The 26,926-nt window shown below is 50.4% G+C and overlaps 1 protein-coding gene across 1 annotated transcript; it reads right to left on the reverse strand.

Annotated features, from left to right (window-relative positions):
* Positions 1 to 3,357: 3,357 nt before the first annotated feature.
* On the reverse strand, positions 3,358 to 26,435 carry NCAN (neurocan). The gene is made up of 16 exons (XM_011366714.2): positions 26,391 to 26,435; positions 22,307 to 22,386; positions 20,979 to 21,392; positions 19,097 to 19,271; positions 18,863 to 18,990; positions 18,116 to 18,409; positions 16,692 to 17,279; positions 16,050 to 16,532; positions 15,066 to 15,986; positions 10,843 to 10,959; positions 9,590 to 9,703; positions 8,174 to 8,332; positions 6,929 to 7,011; positions 4,864 to 5,008; positions 3,927 to 4,109; positions 3,358 to 3,672 (listed from the first exon to the last, which is right to left on the reverse strand). Exons 2-16 carry the CDS (start codon positions 22,377 to 22,379, stop codon positions 3,530 to 3,532), a joined length of 4,020 nt encoding a protein of 1,339 aa, XP_011365016.1. The 5' UTR covers positions 22,380 to 22,386; positions 26,391 to 26,435; the 3' UTR covers positions 3,358 to 3,529.
* Between the last annotated feature and the right edge of the window lie 491 nt (positions 26,436 to 26,926).

Raw genomic sequence — 26,926 nt, forward strand, 5'->3', positions numbered from 1 at the left:
AAGGTATCTCTTCTTTTGCTTAATAATATATGTTTGAGATAGTTTCCATCACCATATAAAGATCCCACCCCAAACACATTCTTTTGAAGGTTGGCAGAGTTTTCATTGTCTGGATGCACCATAATATTTGTAGCCCATCTCCTAATGATAGTTTCCCATATTTTGCTGTTAGTAATAAGTACCCACATAATCTCATATAAGTGCAAGTATAACTGGAGTATGCTATCAGGAGATGATTGATCGGGGGGTCAAAACTCGCCATTTTGATAGTGATCTCCACCTTCTTATAGGTGGGGCCAATTTTTATCCTACCAGTAATAGATGTACTGACTGTTTCCACACATCCTTATCAGTATCATGTTGTCACCTTTATCTGAGCCAACATGATAGGTGAAAATGATATCTCACTGTGGTTGTCACTTGCAACTCTTATTATGTGTGAAGCTGAATATCCTCCACTTTGACCTTAGGTACAGGTGGTTGAGTAAATCATAAACCATTCTTACTTCAGGTATATTGTCATCATTAATCTATGCAAGGCTTCCTCTCATTAGATTTGTTTATTCTCTTTTTTAAAAAAATATGCCCTTCTTTATCATGGTATTTTTGAAAATGTGTATTATTTCATTTAGCATATGTTGTAGTTTAAGAACCATCTGTACTTCCTCTTCTGCGAATGTTTTATTCATATCCTTTGCACATTTGGCTATTAGATTATTAGTCTTTTTTCCTATTGATTTGTAGGAGCTCTTTATATATTAAAGCAACGAGTTCTATATCTCTGTTTGAAAATTGTTTCTAAATTTGGCATTTGCCTTTTGACCTTGCTTATGGTGTTTGTTGCCACTATCAATTTTAGAATAAAGCCCTAACTCCTCACTGCAGCTCATCTGGCCCTGAGTATTCCATCCTCTTCTTCTCTGCCCTCATCCCCCTCCACTCTCTACCTTTATCGCTCTGCTCCAGCCAGTGGTCTCCTTGCTCTTTCTCAAATGAGCCATGTTCCCTTCTGCAAGAGGATTTTTGCCTTCATTCTTTGCTTTGCTTGGAACTCTCTTCCTTTGTTCCGCTCCTTGTCTAGTTAACGTAACTCTTCATTTAGATCCCATCCATCTCCTCTAAGAAACCTTCCCTTACTACCTCCAAAGACCATATCTGTCCTCTTTACCACTACCTCCCCAGCATCCAGTACAGTACATAGTTCATTATGGCTGCCTAGTAAGTACTTGCTGAGTGAATGAATGAAGGAAAGTGTCAGGAGGTGACAGGCATGTCGAACTGTTAAAAAAATTTTATTAAAATGTCCAAGAAGTACATTAATGTCCACAGTGTCAGATACCACAGACCCACAGAACACTGCAGCTCACAGCAAAACCAGTTGAACCCGAAGCTGTTCACACGCACGCACTCACATGCATGCCACACATGTGGCACACGCAAACACACACACACATCCTAAAGGGAAAGACCAAAAGACAAACCACCCACTTTAGAAAAGACCAGAGCCCCCTCCTACCATAGAGCTGGAGTGGGGACAGGGCAAGGGGCTGAGGGGGCCAAGAGCAGGGAGCATAAACTAAGATCCCCCAAAAAGTGGCATCTCCAGTGCCCCCAACAAAGGAAAATTCTTTTGTGACATGGATAACTGAAGATATTATATTTCTTAAACCAAGAATTATCAAAGCAAGAGGGCAAACCTATATCCCTAGGCTTTCTCATTGATAACCATAACATGAAACAGAGGATAATGTCAATAGCAGAGAAGACTGAAGACCATGGTCAAGGATGAGGGTCCAGTTTGCACTTCTCGAACTTTTCCTAAATCTACCTGTGTGTGTGAGAGGCAGTGCGATTATGTTTCAATCCCTTCCCCAAAGTAGAGAGCAGTGTGTAGAGTCAGATGGAGGCAGGACCAAAACCTTACTTCTGTATTGGCTGTGACTTCAAGCCAGTGCCTTTCTCTTGTCTGAGCCTCAGTTTTATCATGTGTAAAGCGGGAACATAATGGTTCCTAAGTCACTGGTCTGTGGAGAAGATTCACAGGGTTAGTGTGTAAGTTCTTAGCGTGTTACTCCAAAGTTGTCAACTATAATTATTCTTAGGAGAAATATATGGTCATTCAACACATTTCTTTTTCTCTTGAACCCTTAGATGGACCATATCTTTGCTTTTTTCCTTTCTTGCAGAATTCCATTCTCCACTGTGGTTTTTAACACTAATCCACAGATTTTACCCAGACTGGAGGGGCTGAGAGAAGACAAAACATAGAGGAACAAGCTGTGGATCTTTCCTCCCAGAGACCAGGGAGCTGGATCTTGGCCTTCAGCTTAGAAAGTCTTTTTAGAGATTGCAGATTTGAGGGAGGAAGGCCAGGCGTGTTCTTTCCCACTTAAAATTTAAAAAAAAAAAAAAAACTATGAGAGAAAAATATGTGTGTGTTTCACTTTCAACACTGTCCATCTCTTTACATGATGATTGCAGGTAGATGTCACTACCTCAATTGTTAAGCATTTCTAATCTCCCAGGCAGTGGATGGAGACAGGGATAGGAGTGCGGGGAGTAGGGGTGGGACCCAGGGCAGAGCACTATCAATGTCTGTTTGAGGGGTGGGTTTGGGCATTGAGCTAGAAAGCTTGGCACCTCCTTGGTCCAGGAATGAGGCTCTTTATCTCCCTGAGAGATGGAGGGGGAAGAAATCTGGGCTTGTGGAGCCCTAAATATCCTCTCATCTGTGTGTGTGTGTGTGTGTGTGTGTGTGTGTGTGTGTGTGTGTGTGTTTCACCACACATGCAGAACCATCAGATCTCAGCACTGGGACTAGACCTGGGAGGGTAAGCAATACACCTTCCCTCTAAGGTCCATATATTGCTCTGACTATTCTGACCCCTAACTCTGAGGGCATGGAAGGAGGTTGTTCTAAAAACATTCCTAAAATTCGGTACATAGAGTTTAACACTGTTTATCCACCAAGACCAAAGAGCAAACTTGGGCTGAAGTCCAAGATAAAGGAAGAGCAGTCGTCAAGTTCAGGCAATGTGCTTCCATGTAGTTTTCTACTCCCAAAGCCAATGACCTTCAGTAAAGGCTTCGGGCTGCATTTAGGACATCTGACAGTTTATGAAGCCTGAATCTCTGGTGTGAAAAGCAATTCCTTAGTGCGGATGCAAACATACACTCTTGCGCCTTCATCAAACCTTTATCTCAATAACTGGCAATCAGTCTTGCTAACAAAAGACTAAACCAGTGTAGCAAAGAGTGATCTTTGCGGATTGTGCTTCCCTCCACTGGGAGATGCTCCCAGAGTCCAGCCTGACTAAAACTGGATTTTCAGACACATGGCTATACCTGCCAAGAGGACCTGTGTATGTAAGAAAGAGGAGAGAGGAGCTTTTTACAAAGGATTATGTAGGGGGGAGTTTGGGGCTCAGGGGTATCTAGACCCTCTTGGTTCTCTCTGGGCTCTGTCTCCCCAAGCGAAGGCTCCAGAGGAGACGTGGGAAAGGGGTTGTGCTTTCTTTTGCCTGGTTCTTCAGCAGAAATTCCCTTCTTCCTTTTCCCAGTCCTCTGCTGGGTGTTTCTTGTGTTTTCTGCGCTCCTTGCGTGATTTGTGGTGGCGGCGTTGGTGGTGGTGTTGGTGGTGATGATGTCGCCGCATCCGATGGGACCGTCTGGCTACAAGGAAGTGAAGGAGGACAGGGAAGTGGCAAAAGGTGTTGAGAGGCAGGTGGCTTGACACAGTGGGCCTCTTTGGGTGGGAGCGGAAATGGAGGAAACACCAGGTAGGCTGATAAGTTCTCACTTACCTGCAAGGCTGTATTATCAGGCAAATGTTCAGCCAGATCAATGTGTGTAGTCATAAGATATTTTAATTGGAGACTACAAATAGCTGGAAATTTGTGTTGGGGTGTCTAGGAGCAGTCACTTACGTTTGGTGCAGACGATTTGGGGCCGGTCCCACTTGCCATTGCTCTGGCACCGGATGGTGGCCACATGGTGCTGGGAAAATCCTTCGTCACACTGGTAGCGTACAGTAGCATGGACGTTATACTTGGCTTTGCGGGCACCAACAGGCAAAGCATTCTCCACTGCTGGAGGGGGACCACACAGTACTGGGAGCGGAGGAAGCTTCAGTTAGGAAAGTGGCCGCAACAGGGGCTGAGCTGGTTTCTTCTCTGATTGGAAACGACACACCCATCTAGGTCCCGCCCTTTGCCCAGCTGCAACCTCATATAGCTAGACATGTCTATCTCTTCCCCCTAGACCAGGAGCCCCTTAGGAGCAGGAATTTCCTGAACACATCCCACCCCTAATTTTTATGCATGATGGGAATGAAGGAAATAGGAAGCAAGAATAATCTGAGCAAATTAAAGGAAAAGAGGACATGAGAATTGGCAAAGAAACAGAAGCAAGAATGAACAAAAGTATAAGAGAAAGGTGGACAAGAGAATGCGTGTAAATGTTTCTTTAATATGTAAAGAGCTCTTACAAATCAATAAGACCAACAAGCTGACAGAAAATTAGGCAAAAGACATGAACTGACAGGTCATACAAAAATGAATACATATGAATAGCTTATCAACATATGAACAGCTTATCAACATATGAACAATTGGTCGTTCTCATCCCTGAAGATGTACAAAGTACGATAACACTGAGACACTATTTTTTCACCACTTAGATTAAAAAGAACAAAACGTTTGAGCATTCACAGAATTGGCAAGGGTGGAAAAAAACAGGCACTCTCCCACAGTGCCTGAGAATAAAAATTAGGTGGGGTTGACTCTTCCATTTACAAACTTAAATCAAACAATAAACCCATGAATGTGAGCCACAGGAGGGAAAGTGGGGAGGGTGGCAGCATACCTGTGCCCTTCTTACAGACATAGGGGAGGTTGTAGTTGCAGGGAACGTCGTTCCAGCGCCCACTCTCATGTGCCACCATCACCACACAATCCTCCCCGCCAGCGAAGAAATTGTCTGGCTGGTTCTCTCGCCAGTTCTCATATTGCTGCAGGAATAGGGAGCAGGGGATGCTCAGGGGACTGGCATTCTGGCCCAGTCTCTGGCACTGTCCATGTGGGGCTCCCCTGGCCAGACCACTCAAACTCTTAGGGACTCAGTGTTTCCACCTCTATAATGGGCACTGTTCTGCCTGCCCTGAGGGTGACCGCCACTGCAGTCCGAGTCACCCCTCCACTGGCTGGGAGGCTGCAGTGCCCTCCTCCCTGGTGCCCCCAACTCCTGTCTTGCTCCCTGACAGTCTACTTCCAATTGTTAAATAGTTGAGCAAAATGTAATCTCAGCCTGGAAGTTCAGGAGGGCTTCTCTGAAGAGGCGACAGGAGAGTTGAAGACTCAAGGATAGGAATGATGCAGGCAGGAAACAGAGTTCCAAGCAGAGGGATCAGCTAGTGCAAAAGCCCAGAGGCAGGACTGAATTTGTCCTGTTTGAGGAACGGAATAGAGGCCAGTGTGGTTGGAGGTGCTTGATGGAATTGGGATATGGTCGGGGGCCAGATCTTGTGGTAGAGGAGAGGAAGTGGATGTTTTTTCAACTATAGTAAAATGCATATAACATAAAATTTACCATTTTAACCATTTTTAAGTGTCTAGTTCATTGGCATTAATTAGATCCACAATGTTGTGCAACCATCAGCACTGTCTGTTCCCAGAACTTTTTCATCACACTGAGCCAAAACTCTGTCCCCATTGACAATTTCCACTCCAATTTCCCCTCTCCCAGCCCCTGGCAACCACTAATCTACTTTCTGTCTGTATGGATTTGCCCGTTATGGACATTTCATATAAATGGAATCATACAGTGGTTCCTTTTATGTCTGGCATGTTTCACTGAACATCATGTTTTCAAGTTTCATCCACATTGTGGGATGTATCTGTGCCTCATTCTTTTTTCATTGTATTCCTTGTATGGCAGGAGTACATTTTGTGTATCCGTTCATCTATTGATGGACATTAGGGTTGTTCCTTTTGGCAACTGTGACTAGTGCTGCTGTGAACATGTGTGCACCAGTATCTGAGTCCCTGCTTTCACTTCTTTTGGGAACATACCTAGGAGTGGAATTGCTGGGTCATGTGCTAATTCTATGTTTAACTTTTTGAGGAACCATCAGACTGTTTTTGCACAGCAGGAGGAGGTGAGTCTTTTATCTTGAGAACTATGGGGAGTGTGATAGGGCTTGAAGCAGGGAGAATCTTGATCCGATATATAGTTTTTAAATGGTACCCTGTATAAGGTTTCCCTCTGGGATAATGAAAATATTCTGGAACTAGATAGAGGTAGTGGTTGCACAATTTTGTGAATGAATTAAATGCCACTGAATTATACACTTTAAAGTGATTAATTTTATTATTTTTATTTATCTGTTTTAATTATTTATTTTTCAATTACAATTGACATTCAATATTATTTTATATTAGTTTTGGATGTTGATTAATTTTATATTATGTGAATTTCACCTTACTTTTAAAAAGTCCCCATGGCTGCCAGGTGGAAGGGCAGGAATGTAGGTAGCGAGTGTGTGTGTTTGTGTGTGTGAGTACGGGGGTTGCTGCAGGGGTCCCAGTATGTAATAATGGAGACTGAGCAGGCAGGGAGATGTAGGGAAATGGGACTATCTCAGAGCCCACAGTTGGAGGACCAGGCAGTGTGAGCAAAGGGGTCCTTAGGCCTCAGCCCTGGGTTTGTAGCCTCGGCCACTAGGTGGATGGGTCCTCTACAGGGCTGGGAAGTAGGGTGATTTGGGGCAGTGATGAAGCTCCTTTGCCCACTTCAGACCTCTGAGGGCTGATTTGCATAAGAGGGTAAAGTGAGGCCAGAGGACCAGGCCATGTGGCTCACTCATATTAGGATACTAGATGGGATCCTAATCAGCAGCCTGGCAGCAGAGACCCAAGCTCCTGCAACTCACCAGTCCCGTGTTGTCCGTCCACTGGAAATCCCTCTCCACAATCCTGTCGTTCAGGCCAATCCATGTGTTTTCACGCCCAAAGCCTGCAGGGTGGGGGGTTGTGAAGGCAGAGTGCGAGCCCCTCCCCCAGCCTAGGGGACCAGTTGGAGGCTGGATGGTGGGCGTGGGAGGACCCAGGAGGGGAGGACCCAGCCCCTTCCCCAGCCTAGAGGTGGGCTGGAGGGGAAAGGAGATGGAGGTTGAAGTGAGGGGAGTACCCAGAGATCCTCCCCAGTCTCCGGTAGAAGCCAGATGCAGGGGGTTATGGGAGGGACTCCAGCCCTACCCTCAGCCTGGGCAAGGGCTGGAGGCTAGGTCTCCTCATTCCCCAGCAGGAGGAGACTCTGGCTGCCCTCTTACCTGGGGAGTGGGGGTGGGGCACAGAAAGGGCTGGAATTAGGTGCTAGCCTTGCCAAGATTTCTGGCTTAAACAAATGGCCAGAGGAAGGAATAAACAGCAACATGTCAGATCTTTGCAGAAATGAGAGCGTAAGGGACAGGAGAGCCTTTGGGTGACTCTGGACAGGGTGATGGTGAGACCCAATGAGCCAATCAGTCACTGAGGACAGAGGGAGTGGAAAAGGAGAGTTTCTGACTATAGCCAGGCAAAAGAAAGGAGTGAACCAGGGAATGAACAAATGAAAGAATTAATAGGAGACAGGACGTGGGGGGAGGGGCATGAATAAATGAATAGATGAACAGCCAGCAGAAGGGATAATGAATCAATAAATGCCACACTTAATACAACACTCTTTTCCTAGGTCTCTGTACAGCTCTTCCTCATTTCATCCTACACATCATAGATGCTTCCTCATTGCTCTCTACCCCCTGGCCATTTTATTTGTCATCACTATATTTAGGACCAGCCAAATTATAGTATAGAATTATTTAATTACATATTTACTTCTTTCCCTATATCTCCCACAAGAATGTCATTCCCTGAGGACAGGACAATGTGCATCTCAATCTCACTCACTGCTGTGTTCCAGTGCCTGGCACAGACCAATCTCTCAGCAAATATATGACGAATGAATGAATGAAGTGAATGTATGAATTAACAAATGAATAAACAGACACAGGGATTATTAGGCGGCCAAGGCTTGCACTAATGAACACAGCTTCAGAAAGGCAGCATCTGCAGGATCCCAGGGGACTACCTTGGCAAAAGGACTGCAGGGCCACCTCTGCCCACCCCAGAGTCCCTACTGTTAATGAAGCTGTGTTCCTCAGGTGAGTGAATGCTGGTCAGGTGACCGGCTCGGCGACGGCAGTCCCTCTCGGCATCCTCCCATGCCCGCCGATGGGCAAAGTACCGGTAGCAGTGGCCCTGGAACTTGTGCCAGCTGTGGTCACAGCCCTCTGTGTCTGGGAGGTGGGAAAGGAGTTTGAGGAAGGCTGGCTTTGGCCAGCCCACCAGAGAGAGGGCCCATCCAAGGTCACTGTGGGGGTAGGTCACCCCTCTCCCTGGGTCTGTCCTCCTCCCCCTTCCATATTTACTTCTTTTCTTTGTTGCAGGAAAAGATTCAAATGGAAGATCATTACAACCGTCCACTCTTGTCCCACTTCTGATGTCTCCTTCTCTGAACTGTGGGGCCACACCCTTGGTGTGGACCTGGGAACTCAGGAAATGGGTTGAAAAGGCCTAAAATTTCTCTCCTGGTAAAGGGCTCGTATAGATATTTCTCCCCAAAAGATATATAAATGGCCAGGAAGCACATGAAAAGATTGTCAACATCATTAGTCATAAGGAAATGCAAATCAAAACCATAATGAGATACCACCTCATACCAACTAAGATGGCTATAATTTTAAAAAAGGAAAAAAACAAGTGTTGGTGAGGATATGGAGAAATTGGAACTCTTGTGCACTGCTTGTGGGAATGTAAAATGGTGTGGAAAACAGTCTGGTGGTTCCTCAAAAAGTTAAACAGAGAATTAACATATAGCCCAGCCACTCCTAGGTATAAACCAAAAAGAATGGGAGAGGGGGAAATAATAGGAAACAGGTGTTAAAAACAAACAAACTTGTAAATGAATGTTCATAATGGCACTATTCACATTAGCCACAAGGGGAAAACAACCCAAATATCCATCAAGTAACGAATCGATAAACAAAATGTGGCCCATCCATACAATAAAATATTATTCAGCCATAAAAAGGAATGAAGCATTGACACATGCTATAGCATGGATGAACCTCAAAAATATGATGCTGAGTGAAAGCAGCCAGACACAAAAAGACACATAATGTGTGATTCCATTTACACGAAATGTCCAGAACAGGCAAATCCATAGAGACAGAAAGCAGATTAGTGGTTGCCAGGGGCTAGGTAAATAGAGAATGAAGAGTGACTAGTAATGGGAACAGGGTCTCCTTCTGGGGTGATGGAAATGCCTTGAAACTTGCTAGAGGTGGTAGCTGCACAGCATTGTGAATGTACTAAATGCCTTTGAATGGTACACTCTAAAAAGGTTAATTCTATGTTATGTGAATTTTATCTCAAAAAATGTTTGCCTTCTGTTGGACTCACAGTCACGAAACCAGAGACAGAGACCTGCAGCATGTGTGGGAGCCTGTGGCCCAGCACCCACCCCCACTCCTATTTCCGGAGTCTGGGCTCACCTTTCTCGCAGAGGCTGCCCCCATAGCTAGGGAGGCAAAGGCAGATGAAAGCATTGACCTCGTCGATGCAGGTACCTCCATTCTCACAGGGGCTGGAGACACAGTCGTCGATGTCTGGAGGGGAAGGGGAGAGGGAGGGGCTTAGTCAGAGGCCAGCCTCCCCTTGGCTCCCAATCCCCACAAGAAACAGGCAGAAGATGGGGTCATAATCCTACCATCTATCCTCTACCTGAGTGCAGCAGCAGCAGTGGTCTGCACAGATAGCCTGATGACTCTAGAGGTCACGGGGGGACGAGCCTCACATGACTAACATAAATTAGCATTAAGGAGACCAGGGGTCACTAGGCTGCCTGAGGGCTAGGGTGTGCAGAACATTCCACCTGACTCCAGAACAAGGGGATTATGCTCTCACCCAAAGACCCACAGAATGTCGAAGCTGGAGGGTCTTTTTGGAATGTGGAACCTAGGAAAACTGGGTTCCAGAGCATTTGCAAGGACTTGTGCAGAATAACAAAGCTCTTTGTAGAGATAGATATCCGTGGAACTTCCTCTTCTACCAACCCTGTGCAGACAGTGCCTGAGGCAAGTATGATGCCAGGCAAGTCACTTCCACTCTGAGACTTAGTTTCTTTTTTTTGCAAAGTGGTGATAATAATGGCACTTTCTAAAGGAGAGTCAATGGAAGAGCACAAGTGGAGAGTCAACGGAAGAGCACAATGAGTGGAGAGTCAATGGAAGAGCACAAGAAATTATATCATTTATATTTATTGTTATAATTCTGTAATTAACAGTGTGGTTGTGAAGTCAATGAGATGATGCACAGGGCTCAGAAGTTATTTATATTTATTGTTATAATTTCATAAACTGTCATATTTCTTGTGTTGGGCTTTGGGGCTAGCACCCAATGGTTCTGGTGGCGGTGCTTATACCCCTGCCCACCCAGGAGAGAATAGGATTTCCTGGGGCCGTTGGCTGGAAGAAGTCTAAGCCTTATCATCCCTTTGTCTTCCTCTCCCCTTCTCTTGCCTGGTAGTAATGGGAGGCAATACACCGGAGCCCATCCTCCAGGACCGAGAGCTCAACTGGCTGACAATGGGCTGATTTAGTGGATCCGAAGAGTGGAGTGAGGAATGGAGCATCTGAAGCTGGCATTTTGTGAACCCTGAGTTCTCATGGGGATGGCCACTGGGGTAAACCCCAGGGCTCTGGAGTCAGACAAGTCCAGGTTCAGATTCCAAGTCCAGGGCACTCACCAATCTCACAGTTTTCCCCAGTGAAGCCTTGGTCACAGCTACAGCCATACATGGTACCATTGGCTCGACAGGTGCCCCCGTGCAGGCAAGGGTTGTTCTCACAGGGATCTGAGGGGCCTGCAGGATGAACAAGCAGTGCGGCAAGCAGTCAGGCCACCAGGTCTGCCTTCCTCAGGCTCCCAAAGGCCCTCTGGCCCAACCCTTTTCTGTGGAGTCCCCTCTATAACTTCCCAATAGGTGGTCACCAACTTCTTCTCATGTGCCCCTGTGACAAAGAGCTTACTCCTTCCAGGAACTGCGCCAAAGCATCTGCAGGCTGCCCTGCCTGTGGCAGTCCTTCCTCAGATTGAACTGAAATAGGCTTCCCAAAGCTTCTCTTAGGAAGTCTTCTAGAACACAGGTTTAAGTGCTCTCCTTGACTTGTCCCACTCTTCTGAACATACCCTGCTGGTCATTGTATTTCTCACAATTTGGAGCACAGAAATGGACATAAGATTCTAGGTGGGGTATTAGCAGCATGAGGAAGAGTGGAAATCATCACCTCCTTCATCTGGTGTCTCAACCTCTTTGATGTAATTTCAGTGGTTATATTGTGGAGAGATGGTAGATTATAGCACTTATAACCATAGGCTTTCAACTCAGAAAGGTTAGTTCAATCCCTGGCTCTGGCACTCACTAGAGGATCCTGGGCAAATTACTTTCCTGAATTTCAGTTGCTGCATCTATAAAATGGAAATAAAAGTGGTTCATCTCTTTCTCCCAGTCCTGACCATAATGCCATGTCCGGCTCTGTATATCAGCCCGTGGCCTCTTGAGGGGTCTTAGCATTGCTCAAGTATGGATTAGGTACCCAGGGAGCATTTAGGAATGTGAGTCTCTGTCCCCCTCCTCAATCATTTCTCCCATCACCTCGGTTTTCCTAGAGGCAGGAAGGTCTCTCCTCCCCCATCTTGGGGGCCTAGATGACTTGGTGGGTGGTCCAGCCTAGAGCCTGGGAGAGACAGATCGAGAGACCCCATCCTATTCCAGCCAACCCCCTTCCCTTGTTAGGGCAGCGTCCAACCCTTCCACTCCCAGACAATAGACCTGAGGCCCAGAGAAGGGAAGGGCCTGGCTCAAAGCCACACAGTGGGATGATACAAGAGCCAAGACTGGCCTACAGGGCTCCAAAAGCCCAGTTTAAGGCCCTCTCTTGAGCCCTTAGAACCTAGAATTTGTTTCTGTTTGGCTTGGCCTGGGGCCTCACAAGAAACTGTGGTGGTCATCAACTCCTTGGTCTCCTGGCCTTGGTCCTTACCCTCCACAAGCTGTTCTCCCCATAGCTACCAGACGGAGCCTGTGTAAACCGGAGTCATGTCATGCCCCTCCTCTGCCTAGATCCCTCCATGGCTCCCCATTGTCCTCAGAGGAAAAGCCAAAGTCCTCACCATAGCCCAAAGGGCCCTGTGCAATCTTCCCAACATCTCCCTGCCCCACCTCCTGTATGCTCCCTGGCTCACTTTGTTCCAACCACACTGGCTTTGCTGTTCTTAATATAGGCCAGGCAGGGTCTCTTGATCTGTCTCTCCCAGGCTCTAGGCTGGAGACCACCCAGCCTAGAGCCTTTGCATGGGCTGTTTCCTCTGCCTGGTACACTCTTCCTCCAGATCTCTGCATGACTCCTCCTTCACCTCCTTCAGTCTTGCTCGAATTTCATCTGGCTAGGTAAAGAGGCCTTTCTGACCCCCTTTCAGAACTGGAAACCACCCACTGGCACCAACCCCACCCCTTGCTTCACTTGTCTCTTCTAACCTTCAGTATCATTTAGTTATATATTAGGATCATTGTTTTTTGTTTTGTTTTGTTTTTAGGCGAGGCAACCCTTGGTTGACCTCACAGATTGCAAGGACCTTGTCAATTTACAATCCCTTATTTTTTTATTTTTTACACCTACAGCATCTGGTCTTCCTAGGTGGTCTCCCATCCAAGTACTAACCAGGCACCACCCTTCTTAGCTTCCAAGATCAGACGGGATCGGGTGGCATGGCCGTAGACTTCATTGTTGTGTCTGTGGTGTGACGTTCCTTCCACATGGCAGTCACTTATGGCTATTTATGTTTATATTAATTAAAAGGGAATAAAAGTACAAATGCAGTTCCTGAGTCTCACTAGCCACTTTTCAAGGGCTCAGTAGCCACGGGTGGCTGGTTGCTTCAGCATTAGACAGGGTAGCTCCACAATGGTTCTAGAGTGCTGCTCTAGAATGTCAGCTTCCAGAGAACAAGGGACTTGGTCTCACCATGGGGCCTGGACCACAGTAGGCACTCAATAATTACTTGCTAACTGAATGAAGGTAGCCAGTGGCTTTCTGCAGCGGCTGATGCCTGTCCCTGGGACAGTGGCATGTGCCCCCACGGGTGGCCAAAGAGGCCTGCAGCTGTGCTGTTGTGACTGTTTCTGTCCATGGTGCAGCCCCAGCACGTGTGTGTGCACGTAAGTGGGGCTGCAGGGCACAGGAATGCGTGAGCCTTGCCAGGTGCCCCAAGCTGCTGACACCTGCCCACAGACTGGCGGTGGTGACTCAGTCTCTCACTGGTGCTGCATTTATTTTTGGCTTCATTAGCATTTCTGCTGTGAGTGGTGGTGGGTGGGTAGGTCTCCGGTCTCCCTCCTAGTGCTGCCTACCTCCAACCCGGCTGCCTGGCTTCAGTCAGGAGCCAAGACTCCAGCAAAGTCAAAGAAAAGCCCAGCCATGGTTCTGGGGGCTCCGGCAAATGTACTTTCTGTCTAACTCCTTGGTATAGTCTCCCTCCCACCTCTCTGACCCCCCTTCTCTAGTTCCTTGGGCATTGAGCTGCCTTCCCGCTGCCCATCCCCCACAGACAGTCTCTTCTCTGCTCCCTCCAGGGTGAGCTCACCCCCTCCCAAGACCTCAGGTACTTTTTTTACACCATGAAATAGATGTTGTACAGCCTAGTGGTTGAAACAGATTATGTTGTCAGTCAGCCTGGATTCAAAACTTATCCTTGACAGTCCCAGCTGCATGACTCAGCACAAGTCACTTGACCTCCCTGTGCCTCAGTCTCTCCATCCTGAAGTGAGAATCATCCTAGAACTTGTTCTACAAGGATGTTACAAGGATTAACCAACATAATTCCAGTAAGGTACTTGAACAAGGCAAGAACACAAGCGGTCACGGATAAGCATCACCTTTATCAATGCGTGCACCCATGTCTGGGATCTGCCTGCCTCCTGAGCATCTAAGAAAAGAAAATCCAGCCCAGAGGTGACAGGGTGGGCGATGAAACCCCACATTCGCTATTTCCATCTACAACACTTTGCCTTCAAAAAAGGGAGCAAGTGTAAAACCAATTGTGTTAATGAGAGTGTTTTGCGACTCAGAAAAAGTGCCTATTAATTAGCTGCTGCTTTTTTTCTTTTTAAGCTTACTTGACCAAACAAACAAAAAAAAAAACCAAACAGCTCAATATGCAGGACCTAAATAAAGGGCTGGGATTTGCAGGTAAGCTATGGGCAGACCTGGCCCCAGGAGAACAGGGCAGTAGCTTTTTCTAGACTCTACTGGGTACAGGGCAGCTAAGGCTTATGCAGACTTGGGTTCCCACTGAAATCTGGCCACTGACTAGCTGGTCATGACGTTCCTTCCTGAGTCTCAGTTTGCTGTCTGTAACATGGGGGTGATGGTTCCCACTCCCATCCCTTCCCAGTGCCCACTTTCCCTGTTGCTTGAGGTTCCACATGGTCTGCACCACTGAATTTCAGCTGCAATTCCCACTCTCCAGGAAGCCCTTCGTGCTATGTCTCCTCCATCTGGCCCCACCTGGATGGTGTCTGTGTCCAACCCTGTCTTTCCCAGATCTGGGCATTGCTGAAGTCCAGCCCCCAGCACTGCACAGCACTGTCTGTCTGGGTTCAGTGTGGCCATGAACATGAGTTGTCAATTAAACCAAAATCAAACTCCACCCAACACCTCATCATTCTCCTATCTTTCACTGTGCCTCAAAATACATCAATTTGACCTCCTGCCTTTGCCCAGGCTGGTGCCTCTGCCAAGAATACCCTTTCCGCAATTCAACCTGCCTGACGAGTTCCCACTGCCAACATCGTCTCCTGATAGAAACCTTCCCAGGCCCCCCAGGAAGAACCCTTCCTCCCTGATCTGGCCCCTGGTCTCCAAGTCCTGACCATAGTGGGTGGGATGAGGCCACGAGCTTTGAACTCACTCTGCTCTGCACTGCCATTCGCAGGGGTCCCTGGCAGGGCCGGCTCCTCTCCACTCGCTGCCTCTTCCACACCGGCACTCCCCGCCAGGACCTCCACCTCAAACTCGTCCAGGACCTGGGGGGCAGGCAGCAGGGTGCTGGGGGAGTCCCACCGCACTGTAGGCTCCCCCGAGGACACTGACACAGGCTCATCTGTGCTGGCTGCCACAGGTGTCCAAGGAGGAAGAGCAGACTCCCACGGGGGGCTGCCCTCGTATGGAGGGGCCAAGGCTCCCAGTGTTCCCTGGGTCACCATCTGACCCTCTGGCTCTGGGTGGGCTTGGGAGCTGGAGGAGGCCATTGTAGATGTGGCCAGGACCCCAACCTTGTCCCCCTGGCCTAGGGACATGAGGGACATCACCACACTTGTATCCACAGACACTAGAGGGCTCAAGGTGGGGTTTTCAGCTATTGCAACAATGCGGGATCTAGGTTCCCAAATCCCACCAGCATCCCTGGGGTCCAGTGTGGCCATGGAATCTGTGGGACCCACTGTGGCTCCTCTATCTGTAGCAGCCCAAGATTCCAAACTTGGAGTAACCCCAGGCATCAAGGAGACTCCAGAGCCCCTTGAGGGTGCAGAGGGGAGGCGGGGGCCCAGCCCTTTGCTGTGCAGTGATGGCCATGTGCCCTGTGCCTCGTCCACGGTGGCCTGCGAGCTAGAATTAGGGCTCTCTGCTGTGCTAAAGACCCCAGACTCAGACTCTGAGATTCCTCTTACTCCCATGGGCTCAGTGGCCATCTCCATGGGGGTGAAATGTATTGTTACATTTCTATCCAGAGAAGCCTGTGGGCTGGATCTGGGGTGTTCAGCTCTGCTGAGCCCAGTGGGGCTGGGCCCTCCAATTTCTCCAAAGTCTGCCCTGGGGGAGTTAGGACTGGCTCCAGCTCGTATGTCTGTGGCTACCTGTGAGGAGGCAGTGGGACTTCCTGCTCTGTGGCCACCAAATGTCAGGAACATGGCCTCTCCACCTTGTCTTGTCAGGTCCAAGGAGGGGGGCAAGGAATATACCTCTGGAATGATGGGGTTCTGGGGACTGGCCTGAGTCTCTGAGACTGTGGAGGATGGGGCAGTAGCCATGGCCTCACTATGCCCCTTGACCCCACTGGCCTGGGTGGGGAAGGGTGTAGGGTGCGGTAGCAGCCACAGTTTGGGGGCACGAAGCATCGCCATGACGGGGAAGTCTAGGGAAGTGACCGTGGGGGATGCTTCCCAGGGGGCAGTGCTGGGACCCTTTGAGGGGCTGGGAGCCTGGGCTTTGGCCTCCGAGGAGGACCAGGGCAGGTTGGGAGCGGCTAGCCTCACACTGGGGCTCTTGGCTTCCTCTAGCCCCAGGCCAACAGCCCTGCTGGGGCCTGGGATGCTGGGTGGGACCACGGTTGGGGGCCACAGCCAGGGCTCTGGGGGGCTCCTGCCACCAGGGGAACCTGCAACAATATCAACAACAGTAATTATAATTATCTCTCAGCAGCTCCTTCTGTTGAGTGTCTCCTTGGTTTAGTCCCAAGAGAGGGCTTCTGAGGCCCCTCCCCTTGGCCTTTTCAGACCCCCACTCAAGTTCCACCTCCCCCTTGGACCCCACTCACCAGCTCCAGGCACATCCACCTCATTGGTCAGTATGGCCCAAGGGTTTTGGCTCTGGCCACTCCCTGAGGTGTCTGTGGCTCCGGTGGCCAGGGGAGGCTCCACGTGATTTCCAGCAGCCTCTGGGGTGGGGGGCTGGGCGCTGGCCTCGAGCTGCCCCTCCAGCCCTTGCTGGGATTCCTGCTGTTGAAAGTGGCGCCCATTCAACCCTTTAAAGCGCCCCTTCCTCTTGGGCATGGGTTCAGCTGGGGTTGCCTCTGAAGTGCCTGTCTCCACACTGCTGGGGTGGGGGGCCACTGTGCTGGACCACACTTCCTCAGCCTCTAGGGCAGGCCTTGAGGCTAGTGTGGGGCCCCCAAGGCCAAGGGTAGGGCTGGGGGTCTCTCGAGATTCCTGCTTCTCTGCCAAGATCAGAGGCTCTTCTTCCCCACTGGACACCAGAGGCTCTTGGGAGTCAGGGGTAACCACCTCCTCCTCCCGTAGGCTAGGCTCCAGTTCTCTGGCTGGGGGCCCTTCTGCTGACAGAATCTCCCCCTCATCCCCAGACGAGGGGGTCTCTGGGTCTCCAAGTTGTGGTGTAGGGTGATGAGCTGTGGGAGAAAGCAGAAGAGGTTGTGTTAGGCTCAGGGGCTGGCTGGAAAGTTCTGCCTGAACTCTACCCACATTCCAGCATGCTGTGTATCTCTGTCTCTTTGTGCCCCTCTGTCTCTCTGGGTGGTTTCTGGGATCCCCCAGGGGAGGCAAAGTTATCACCCCCATTGTTTAGGCTTGGGCCTACTGTTAATGTCAGAGTTACAGTAAAAGACAGCTTGGCTTGTGGGTGAAGCTCAGACAATGGTCAACTCTCCTGGGGGCAATGAGACGCGGGCTATGGTTCCTCCTCGAGAGAGAAAGCAGCAACTGGGCGTGGCTTTCTTACTAAGAGATTTTTTTTTCCCCTTACATAGAAGACTTAATTCCTCAGAGCTGAGTTTTGCAGCTTCTGAGCCTGTGGCCCTACCACAAAGGCGAGGGTCATTCCTGGTCCTGTCCCTGGGGATGTGGCCAGGCTCAGGGGACTTAGCTTAGAGATACCACTTCCTACTCAGGTCTTATGGGCACCGTTCCTGGTAGGATACACTCCATCAAGGGACGAGTCTTTCAGGGACCTCAGGACTTACGGCTCACCCCCTAAACAGGACTTCTCGCCAGAGCTTGGGGCCCGGTCCTTTACCCAGGGCGGGGCTCCAGGAAAAAGCCTGCTCAGAGACGGGGCCTACTCCACGGGCCGTGGCTTACTGCGGAGCGATTTCCATGCGTCCCTCCCCTGCCAGGGGTCCGCCTCCACTGGAGAGCAAAGCTCCCGGGGCTGTGGTCTTTACTGAGGTGCGAGCCCTTGGGCGTGGCCACCAGGGACGCACTCCCCCGGGCGTGGCCTCCCACGCACCTCGGAAACAGTAGGCGTCGAAGCGCGCTGCGGGCGCAGGGAATCCGGTGCGGTTGGCGAAGCGGTAGACGGTACGCACGCCGGGAGCGGGGCCGCCGCAGCGCCGGCGCGGCGTCTGGATCGGATAGCGCACGCTGCCGTCGGCCAGCCATCCCGGGTCGCACTGGTCCAGGCCCTCGTGCCAGGCTAGGTGCAGCTGCCCCACCGAGGCCAGCGCGGCGCCCTGGCGGCGGCACTGGGCACGCGCACCGGCCAGGGTCAGGCGACGGGCCGGGCCCACGTAGAAGACCTCGCCTGCGGGAAGGTGCGGGAAGGCACGAGCGAGGTCAGGGTGGCCTGGGGGACCCTGCCCCGGAGTCCCGGAAGCTGGCCCCACTCCCAATAGCCGCGACAGGACCGAAGAGGTGGCTTTAGCTTCTTTTTAAAAATGAAGTAACCCGGGCTTCAGAGAGAAGGTGAGGCTCGGTGAGTGGGAGAGGAGGAGGGGGAATCAGAAGGAGGAAAGGGAACCAAGGGTGGGGAAGAGACTCAGAGAAGGGGACAGGGCCTCAGAGAGGGAGGAGGCGCAGAGAAAGGGAAGGGGCTCATGGAAGGAGAGGGGCTCAAGGAGGGGAGGAAACATCAGGGAAGGGGCTAGGCTCAGGTTTTGGCTGCAGTTTTAGAGAAAGATGAAACTTAGGAAGAATGGGGGTTGGGGAAAGTAACAAGTGCTCAGGGAAGCGGGTATTCCTGCCACCCCAGACTTACCCCCCAGTTCACGGGCAAAGCAATACACATCGTAGAGTTCCCGTGGGTCGCGCCTCCCATAGCTCCTCACCCCTGGAAGGCTGCTACGGTCACCATAGCAACCAGGGCGGGACTGGGTGATAGGATACCTGACAAGACAAGGATGTGTGCTCCTGGGCCCCCCCTTCCCTGCCCCGCGAACCATCTTTCCCCAGGGGCTAGTTCTCCATCTCTCTACCCTGTGTACCCCCTCACCGAACAGTGCGGTCAGAGAGCCACCCAGCATCACAGTTGTCAAAGCCATCCTCAAAGGCAGCCTGTAGGTGCCGTGGGGCTGCAATGGTGGCAGAGCTGAGACGGCAGGCCTCCTGGGCCTCAACGAAGGTCAGCGCGTATCGATCCTGGGCTGCCCGGTAGTGGAACACGACACCTGTAGAGAAACATCCAGGATAGGGGGCTGGCTTATGCTAGAATCTTCAATAACAGACCTTCTGCAGAATGCTTTCCACCCTTCAGTCTGATCGTAATAGACCTGATGTCCTACACTGCCCTGTACCACCTCCATACATTCAGCACCAGGCCCGGTGCTAGGGTAGTGGTGGGGAGTGAGGCTGATATGCCCCCATTTTACAGATGAGGAAACTAATAACAGTGGCCACAAAGGGCTAGAATTTGTCAAATATTTACTACATAAAAAGCATTTATAAGTCTTACCTCATTGAAATTCTACAACTTTATGATTATCCCCATTTCCAGAGAAGGAAACTAAAACTCAGAGAGGTTGAGGGACATGGTCAGGCCATACAGCCAGTTTGAGGTGAAGCCAGAATTCATATCAAGGAAGTTCTGACTCTAAAGGTAGCACTCTTCTGTGCCCAGGGTTAGGCCCTGGAGGTGAAAGGCATGGAGAAGAGTGAGAAAGAGACTCTGCCTTTTAGGAATTGAGTACATGCGTATTGATAGGGGAAACACTAGCAGCAATGGGAGATCAAATGTGGTTCTTGCCTAGCCTAAGAATGGAGTCACAGAAGGCTTCCTGGAGGAAGTGACATATAAGGACATGAAGCATTAATAAAAGGCTTACTGTGACTCAAATTCTGATTTAGGATTGAAAGAAATGGCTGAGTAAGACAAGGTAATGAAACATTTTGCTCCATTTTATCAAATTAAGAGCTCTGGGAAAGCAGCAGCTATGTCTCAGTCATGACTATGTCCCCAGGACTAGGTAGGTACTCAATTACTGTTTTGCTGAATTAATGAATTGAACAAACCCAGAGGTAGAAATCCCTTCCTTCACCACTTACCAGTTTTCTTTGAAGTTTATTGGTTTTGAGAAGTGAGGCCTTGGAAAGGGGATGACTGATTGACTATAAAATATGCAGTGAAATACTATTGGGTAGGGGAAGACTGTGCCCCGAGACAGGGCTGCAGGGACTTGCCCATGGCCAACAGAGGTTAAGGGACATTTACTTCCCAGCAGGAGTTCACAGGATGTTTTCCACACAACAATCCATTCACTGGGTCATTCCTCAAATATCTGTTGGCCATATACTATGTGCCATGCCCTGTTCTAGTTAATAATTAAATAAAATAAATATTTAATAAAATAAATGAATTTTTATTAATCTAATTATTAAAATAACAATTTAAATTTTTTTTTGCCTTGTTCGCCTTGATCAGTTAGGAAAACAGAAACTACACTGTATATTTCAACAGCAAGAATTTAATACAGGAATTGGTTAAACAGGTATTTGAGGACTATTATTTACTTAATATATTTTTTCAATTAAGTTTTTAAAAGAACCTAACTTTTTAAAAAACAAATTTTAAACAGAAAGCAAATATTCTTTCCCTTCTGTAAAAGTAGGTAACCATGAAATGGACTTAAAACAAGGTTACGAAATCCTGTGGAATCCTGTGGTCCACAAGAGACTGAGCCAGAGGCTGCTTGCTCTTAGCTAAAAGAGAGAGGTGTTAAAGAAGGGGTAGTAACTTTCTTTGTGACTTCATCAGAAGACTTGAAAGGGAATCACTGTTGAAGGAGTGATTTCTAGGGTGACATTCAGTGTGGGTGGGTGGGCTGCAGGCTCAGCCCCTCTCCCTCCCAGCTTTGGCCTATGCCCTGCCCCCAACTGACCTGTCACCTCCAAGGACACCAGGTCCTGCTCATCCTCGATGCCCCTCACCACCTGGCAGCGGTAGAGCCCGGAGTCACTGGCCCTCAGTGGCCCCAGTAGTAGCGTGGCATTGGCTCGGTGCCGGGGGTAGGTGGGCAGGGACACGCGTCCTTGCCAGCCCTTGGCCACTCGAACCATGTTGTCCTTGGCCACCAGGATGGGCAAGTCCTGCCACTGGCCTGACGCAGTCCGCACCTTGGTCCACTTGATCCGAGGGGCTTCTCGGGCTGCACCTGGCTGTGGCTGCAGAGTGAAGAGACAGGGCAGGGCCACCAGCTCTGCCAGCGCAGCCCGCACTGACCCAGACCCCACCTTCTGCATGTGGAGCTCCTTCTCCATGGCAGTGGTGGAAGCAGCAGTGGTGTCCTGTGTATCTGGGATGGGGAAGGTGGAGAGAGGCCTGACTCAGAGGCAACAGCTAGCAGAGACTATTTCCCTCACTTTATAGGTAAGGAGACTGAGGCCAGAAAGGGTAGGTTGCCTATACGACATCATGATGCAGTGCACAGATCTGTGATCTGCACTCCAATTTGAGCAGAAGAGGAGGAATGGGGCCAAATCCCTTCTTAGTTCTGCCTCTACTCAGAGTCAGATCCCAGAGGCCAGTGATTCTGTCACTGACTCACTATATGACCATGAGAAAGTCACTGTCCTCTGAGCCGTGGTTTCCCCAGAAGTTAAGTGAGAGCAATTGGAAGGGAAGTGGTGTTTGTGAAATACCTTCTACATAATAGGCACTTTATAGATAGCAAGCAGCTTGTCTGATGTTTATAACCATCTGCAGAAATAGCCATGTGTCATTCTCTTTTTGAGGGGTTGAGAAAACTGAGGCTCAGAGAGATCACTGTACTTACCTGTGACCACAGAGTAAATCAAGAGGCATTTCTAAAGCCTGGGCATTTGACCACCACTGAGGAGATGCCAGGGAGAGGTACACACACCTTTATTTCTATAGCCTTATCCATGGCAGGCATCACTAATCAATCTGCATTATTCTCATTCTTCCTTCTCTCTCCCTCACCCCTCCCCGCCTCCCTCAATCCCTCCTCCTCTCTCATCATAGCAAAATGATGAGAGGCAGGAACCTCCAGCCTCCTCTGGCAATGGCTAAAAATAACCTCTCAGGTGTCTCATTCGCTTTTGACTGTTCAAAGACCTTTTTCATCTATTCTCATTTTATCCTCCACACCAAGCCAGGGAACCAGCAGAAGGCTCTTGAGTTAAAAAGCTGCCCCATCTTGTCCAGCCCCCAGACCCCAACCTCTCCCACCCCACCAAGCCAACTCACCCTGTTCCCCAGCCACCAAAAGCAGCATCTGGAGCACCAGGAGGCCTGAGGCCCAGACAGATGTGGCCTCCATCCTGGACCTGGATCAAGATGGAGAGAAAGAGGGGAGTGAGCACAACCCTCCAACACAGTTAGCATGGAAAAAACAAGTCCTCCCTCTACAAATCTGGAAACGGGAGCTCAGAGAGACCAGTGTGTCACTCAAGGTTACACAGGCAACAAGCAAGGGTGGAGCCAGGATTTAAACTCAGAATGACTTCAGAATCCCAGCAGCGATGTCTCGTGGTCAGAAGTATGGGTGCTGGAGTGAATCAAAACCTGGGGTTATCTCAATCTGTTCTTTGCTGTGTGACCTTGGGCAGGTAGCTTAGCTTTCCTGTGTCTCAGTTTCTTCGTAGGTCAGATGGGGATAACATCAGGTAGTTGAAAGGAACAGATGAGTTAATACAGTCAATACATATAAAATGCTTAGAACTGCCTGGCACAAAGGAATAAATTTCAGCTGTTATTATTATTGACCTTAATAGAGGCAAGATCAAAATCTTGTTTTTCAAGTTGGCCTTCCCCTTCAGACTGGGGTGTGGGTCCTAGAGGGTAGCAACCAGTCCCAGTCTGCCCAGGGTCCCCAGTTCTGGCAGCAGGCTAGCCTCCAAGCCAACCTTCAATTTGGGTTTGCTGAATGACACGATTCTCAGCTTCAATTCCAGGATTTGGTTGGCGACAAGATTCTATTCTTGGTTTCTGGGATTTTTGAGGCACTGCCAAGTCCTAACTGGAGGAAGGGGCGTCAGCTCCACCCATCCCACTCTCCCCCCAACTTCACACTGCCTGGGAAAGATGTCTCCTAGGTCCACAGAGAAACTCTAGCTGTGGGTCCAGCCTTCTACAAGGGTTGTGGCCATAGGCATAAAGTGGACAATATTGAGCGCCAACTGTAAGCAAGGCCCATTCCAGGCACTGGGACACAGCAGTGCTCTCTCTAACCTCACATTCTAAAAACCTTGGGGAGGGGACCCACCTCACCAGGGCTCAGGAGGTGAGAGCAGATGGAAAGTTAGAATGTCACCTGCAAATCCAGCCCTTGCACCCTCCTCGCCATAAAAGAGTAGCCTTGAGAGGGGAGTGTGGGTGGAGTCTAGAAAGGGAGGAGTGTTGTGGGGCCAACTGGCCTCCTCCCGAATGTGGGTACCCAGCTCCCTGAGGCCCCTACTGGGAGGCCAGCCTGTGACCTGTCCGTGGTGCTGAACTCGGGCAGCAAGGCAGCAGCAGTACCCACTTGGTCTCCTTGCCTAAACACAGCTCCTCAGGGCTCAGAGAGGGCTAACGGTTTTCTTAGGGCTGCACAGCAGGGTAGAGGCCAGGCACTGGGACTGTCTGGCTGGGTAACAGAGGGTGGGGCAGGACTCTGAGCTGTATCAGTAGGGCCTTAGGAGGGGGCAAGTTCCCAGAATTTCCACACACACCCCCACACGCTATATGGTTAAGAGCTCAGACTACATCCAGATGAGTGGGCTTCAAGCCCTGCCTCTACTCCCTACACGTTACATGACCCTAGGCAGGCTGCTTCATCATTTTTTGCCTCAGTTTCCCCACCTGTAAAATGAGGATCACCAAGCATGTACCTCATGGGGTTATTGTGAGGAGGAAATAATCCAAAATGTGTTAAGTCCTAGAAATGTTAAGTTTAAAAACAGCTTTATGTGCACAAAGCCTCATGTACACACGCAAATATACAGAGGAAGTCCAACATGGTGACACAGTTTCAGGTGCACCCCCTCCACCCACACGTGCTCTCCCCCACACACTCAGTCCCCTCCACTTGCACCCTCACACACCCACATCCCTTCTCTCAAAATACCTCTTCCCTAGGGCTGCCAGAGGTGAGCATTTACACAGCTGTCTGGGGCTAGTCCCCTCATGAATAAAGCATGAGCCTCATGCATATGCAAGTAGGGGCCTGCGGAGAGTGGTATGGGGGAGGGGCAGATAGACAAGAGAGGGTGTGTGTGTGTGTGTGTGTGTGTGTGTGTCCCCCTCCCTCATGCCCACCTCCTATCTCAATGGACCCTGAATGAGAATGAGTTTGCCAGCAGGCATTTTTGTGTGTTTGTGCCTGGGTGTGTATCAGGGTTTTGTGTTAAGGCAAGGATGTCTGTGAGGTTGTGCCCTGTGGTGTGTGGATGTGTGCACAGGTCTGAAGCAGATCTGTGTACTGGGTGGAGTGTAGGGGGACCCTCTGTGGTCTCTGGATGTGTGGGTATGAGTGCCTCTTAGCAGGGGCTATGAGCACATGTGTGTATCTCTTGCCTGGGAGTCAAGGCATATGTGTGCCTGGGCGCAAGTGTGGAACTCCTCGGAGCAGAAAGGAAGCCGTCTCAGTAAATCATCCCAGGCTGCCCGCTTGGAGACCTGAAACCCCTGCCAACATCTCCCTGTTAGCACTCTGTACACAGACCCCATCTCACACCCAGGGTCCACTCTGCCAATCACATGGAGAAGACCCTTGCTGTACACATGGGACAGACACACACACGGCCACACACCCCAGACTCAGAGCCTGGGAGATATACACACACACGCAGAGATTCACAGTGGCATTAACAAAGAGACAATATGGGCACTTACAAGGCAGGCAGCACGTCTTCTGCACAAAGACACACACCCACAGTCTCAGGCTCCCCACATAAACCCTTTGATGAGGCCATACTGTCAGACAGCTACTCACACACACTCACACATGGCGATACCAGCCCCTGGCACAGACCGGGCTGGATAAATGTGGCCTTGGTAACTGATGGGCACACATCATTTTGACACCTGGTGACACAGCCCCTGGCACAAGTTTCCTAACAAAGACACAACCTTGGTCACAGATTCACAGAGGACCCAGACACCGCTATGGGCACACACCCTCTCCCAGCACAGAGTAGACACAAAGCCTCCACTTCCTTGGGTGGAGGCATCTTCCATTTGGGAATGCCCAGAAGCCAGCGAGGCTACTGGGTTCTGGGGTCCCATGGTCTGCTACCCCTCCCTCCCTGCCCTTCCCCCAAGTCCCCTGCTGGGGCCCAGCACCAACCCTTTCCTGGGCCTGGCTGTCTCCCTTTAATGCTGTTGAGAGGAACAAAGCCCTGTATGCAGGGATGGGGGTCACTCATGGCCAGGCTGGAGGTTCCAGTCCCCCACTTCCCAGAGCCTGTGCCTCCAAACCAAGCCAGGACTTTCACATGCACCCATACAGACAGATGGAACTGAAGGGGTGAGGCACAGGTCTGTGTCTCACTGTGAGAACATAATCAGATGTGGAGGTGCTTGTGGCAGCCCCCTCTTTGGACTGGTGCCCCTCACAGGTCCTGGGGATGCATAACTGCATTACTCCAACCCAGCATTCACCTGGGAGACTCAGTGTGCTCCCTGGGAGAAAGGACAGCACCCCAACTCCAGGTCTGAGAGAACAACAAGGACCACCTTGGGATAGAACCCCCAGAGTCTCCTTCCTAAGTCAGAATGTGGTGATAGAGCCAGGGCCAAAGGGACAGGGAGACCATAAGGCGCCTGTGGCCATTCACTCTTAGCCCAAACCCCCTTCCATTGGGCTCAAGCTGATGTGGGGACCACTTTAGCTGTAGTCCAGCCTGGCATCCTCTGTTCATCTGCAAATTGGGAATCCTCACTTAAAATCCTGGGGTGTCTCAGCTCAGACATTGGGGTACCCTGTCTTGGTGTCCCCACACGGCACCTAGGTGTCCCCCTTTTCTCTCTAAACTCAGGGTGCCCCTCCCCTGGCCCAGGTTCCCAGTGCCTCCTCCTCGATTCTGAGACCTACCTCCAGCCAGCCCCTTCCCCACCGTGGGCTGATATCTGCATTCCCCAAACCTTATCCCCGAATCCAAGTGCCCCTGACATTCCCAAGGCCCCCTCCCAGTTTACGTTCCCTCCTCATCCTGGGGCTCCCCTCCCCCTGGCAGTCCCCTCCCCAGTCTGGGGGTATCTCTTTGATCCCAGCTCCCCCAATCCCGGGCTCTATGTCTAGCCCCGAGGACTTCTCCCCCAAAGCTGCTGCCTCCCCGCGACAGACCCCCACCTGGCTCCTAGCTCGGACGCATTCTGGGGCGGTCGCCCGGCACAAAGGACGCTCGGCTCCGCTCCCGCTCCTCTCTTGCGGGCGTCGGGTCCAGCCCCTGCGCCCTGCGCTCGGCTGGCCCCAGCGCCGCCTCAGCGCTTATAAAGGGGACACGGGGCTGCTATGCGCATGCGCCTCTGCCAGCCGAGGCCTTCGGCTGTGGGAGCGAGGGGACTCCCACTGCCTAAAATTCCCTCAACACGCCTTCGACCGCTCACTCCACCTAAGAGAAGACCGCACTTGATTTTCCCGCCCCACGCCCGTTCACTTCCCCCCAAGAGCCACGTTAAATGTCCCCAGACCCCGATGGTGGGGCCTGCCCCATATTACAGGTGGGGAAACTGAGCCCCAGGGAGACAAAGTCGCTCCCAAGGTCACGTGGAGAGTGAGAGCAGAGCTGAGATTTCAATCCAAGCCTTGACTTTCCAGCGCTCACACTTGAAGCAGTTTAGGGTACGGTTACTGTTTTATCCTATTTAAGAGAGGAAACTGAGACT

This window comes from Pteropus vampyrus, unplaced genomic scaffold (assembly GCF_000151845.1).
Source record: "Pteropus vampyrus isolate Shadow unplaced genomic scaffold, Pvam_2.0 Scaffold126, whole genome shotgun sequence".
Classification (NCBI taxonomy): domain Eukaryota; kingdom Metazoa; phylum Chordata; class Mammalia; order Chiroptera; family Pteropodidae; genus Pteropus; species Pteropus vampyrus.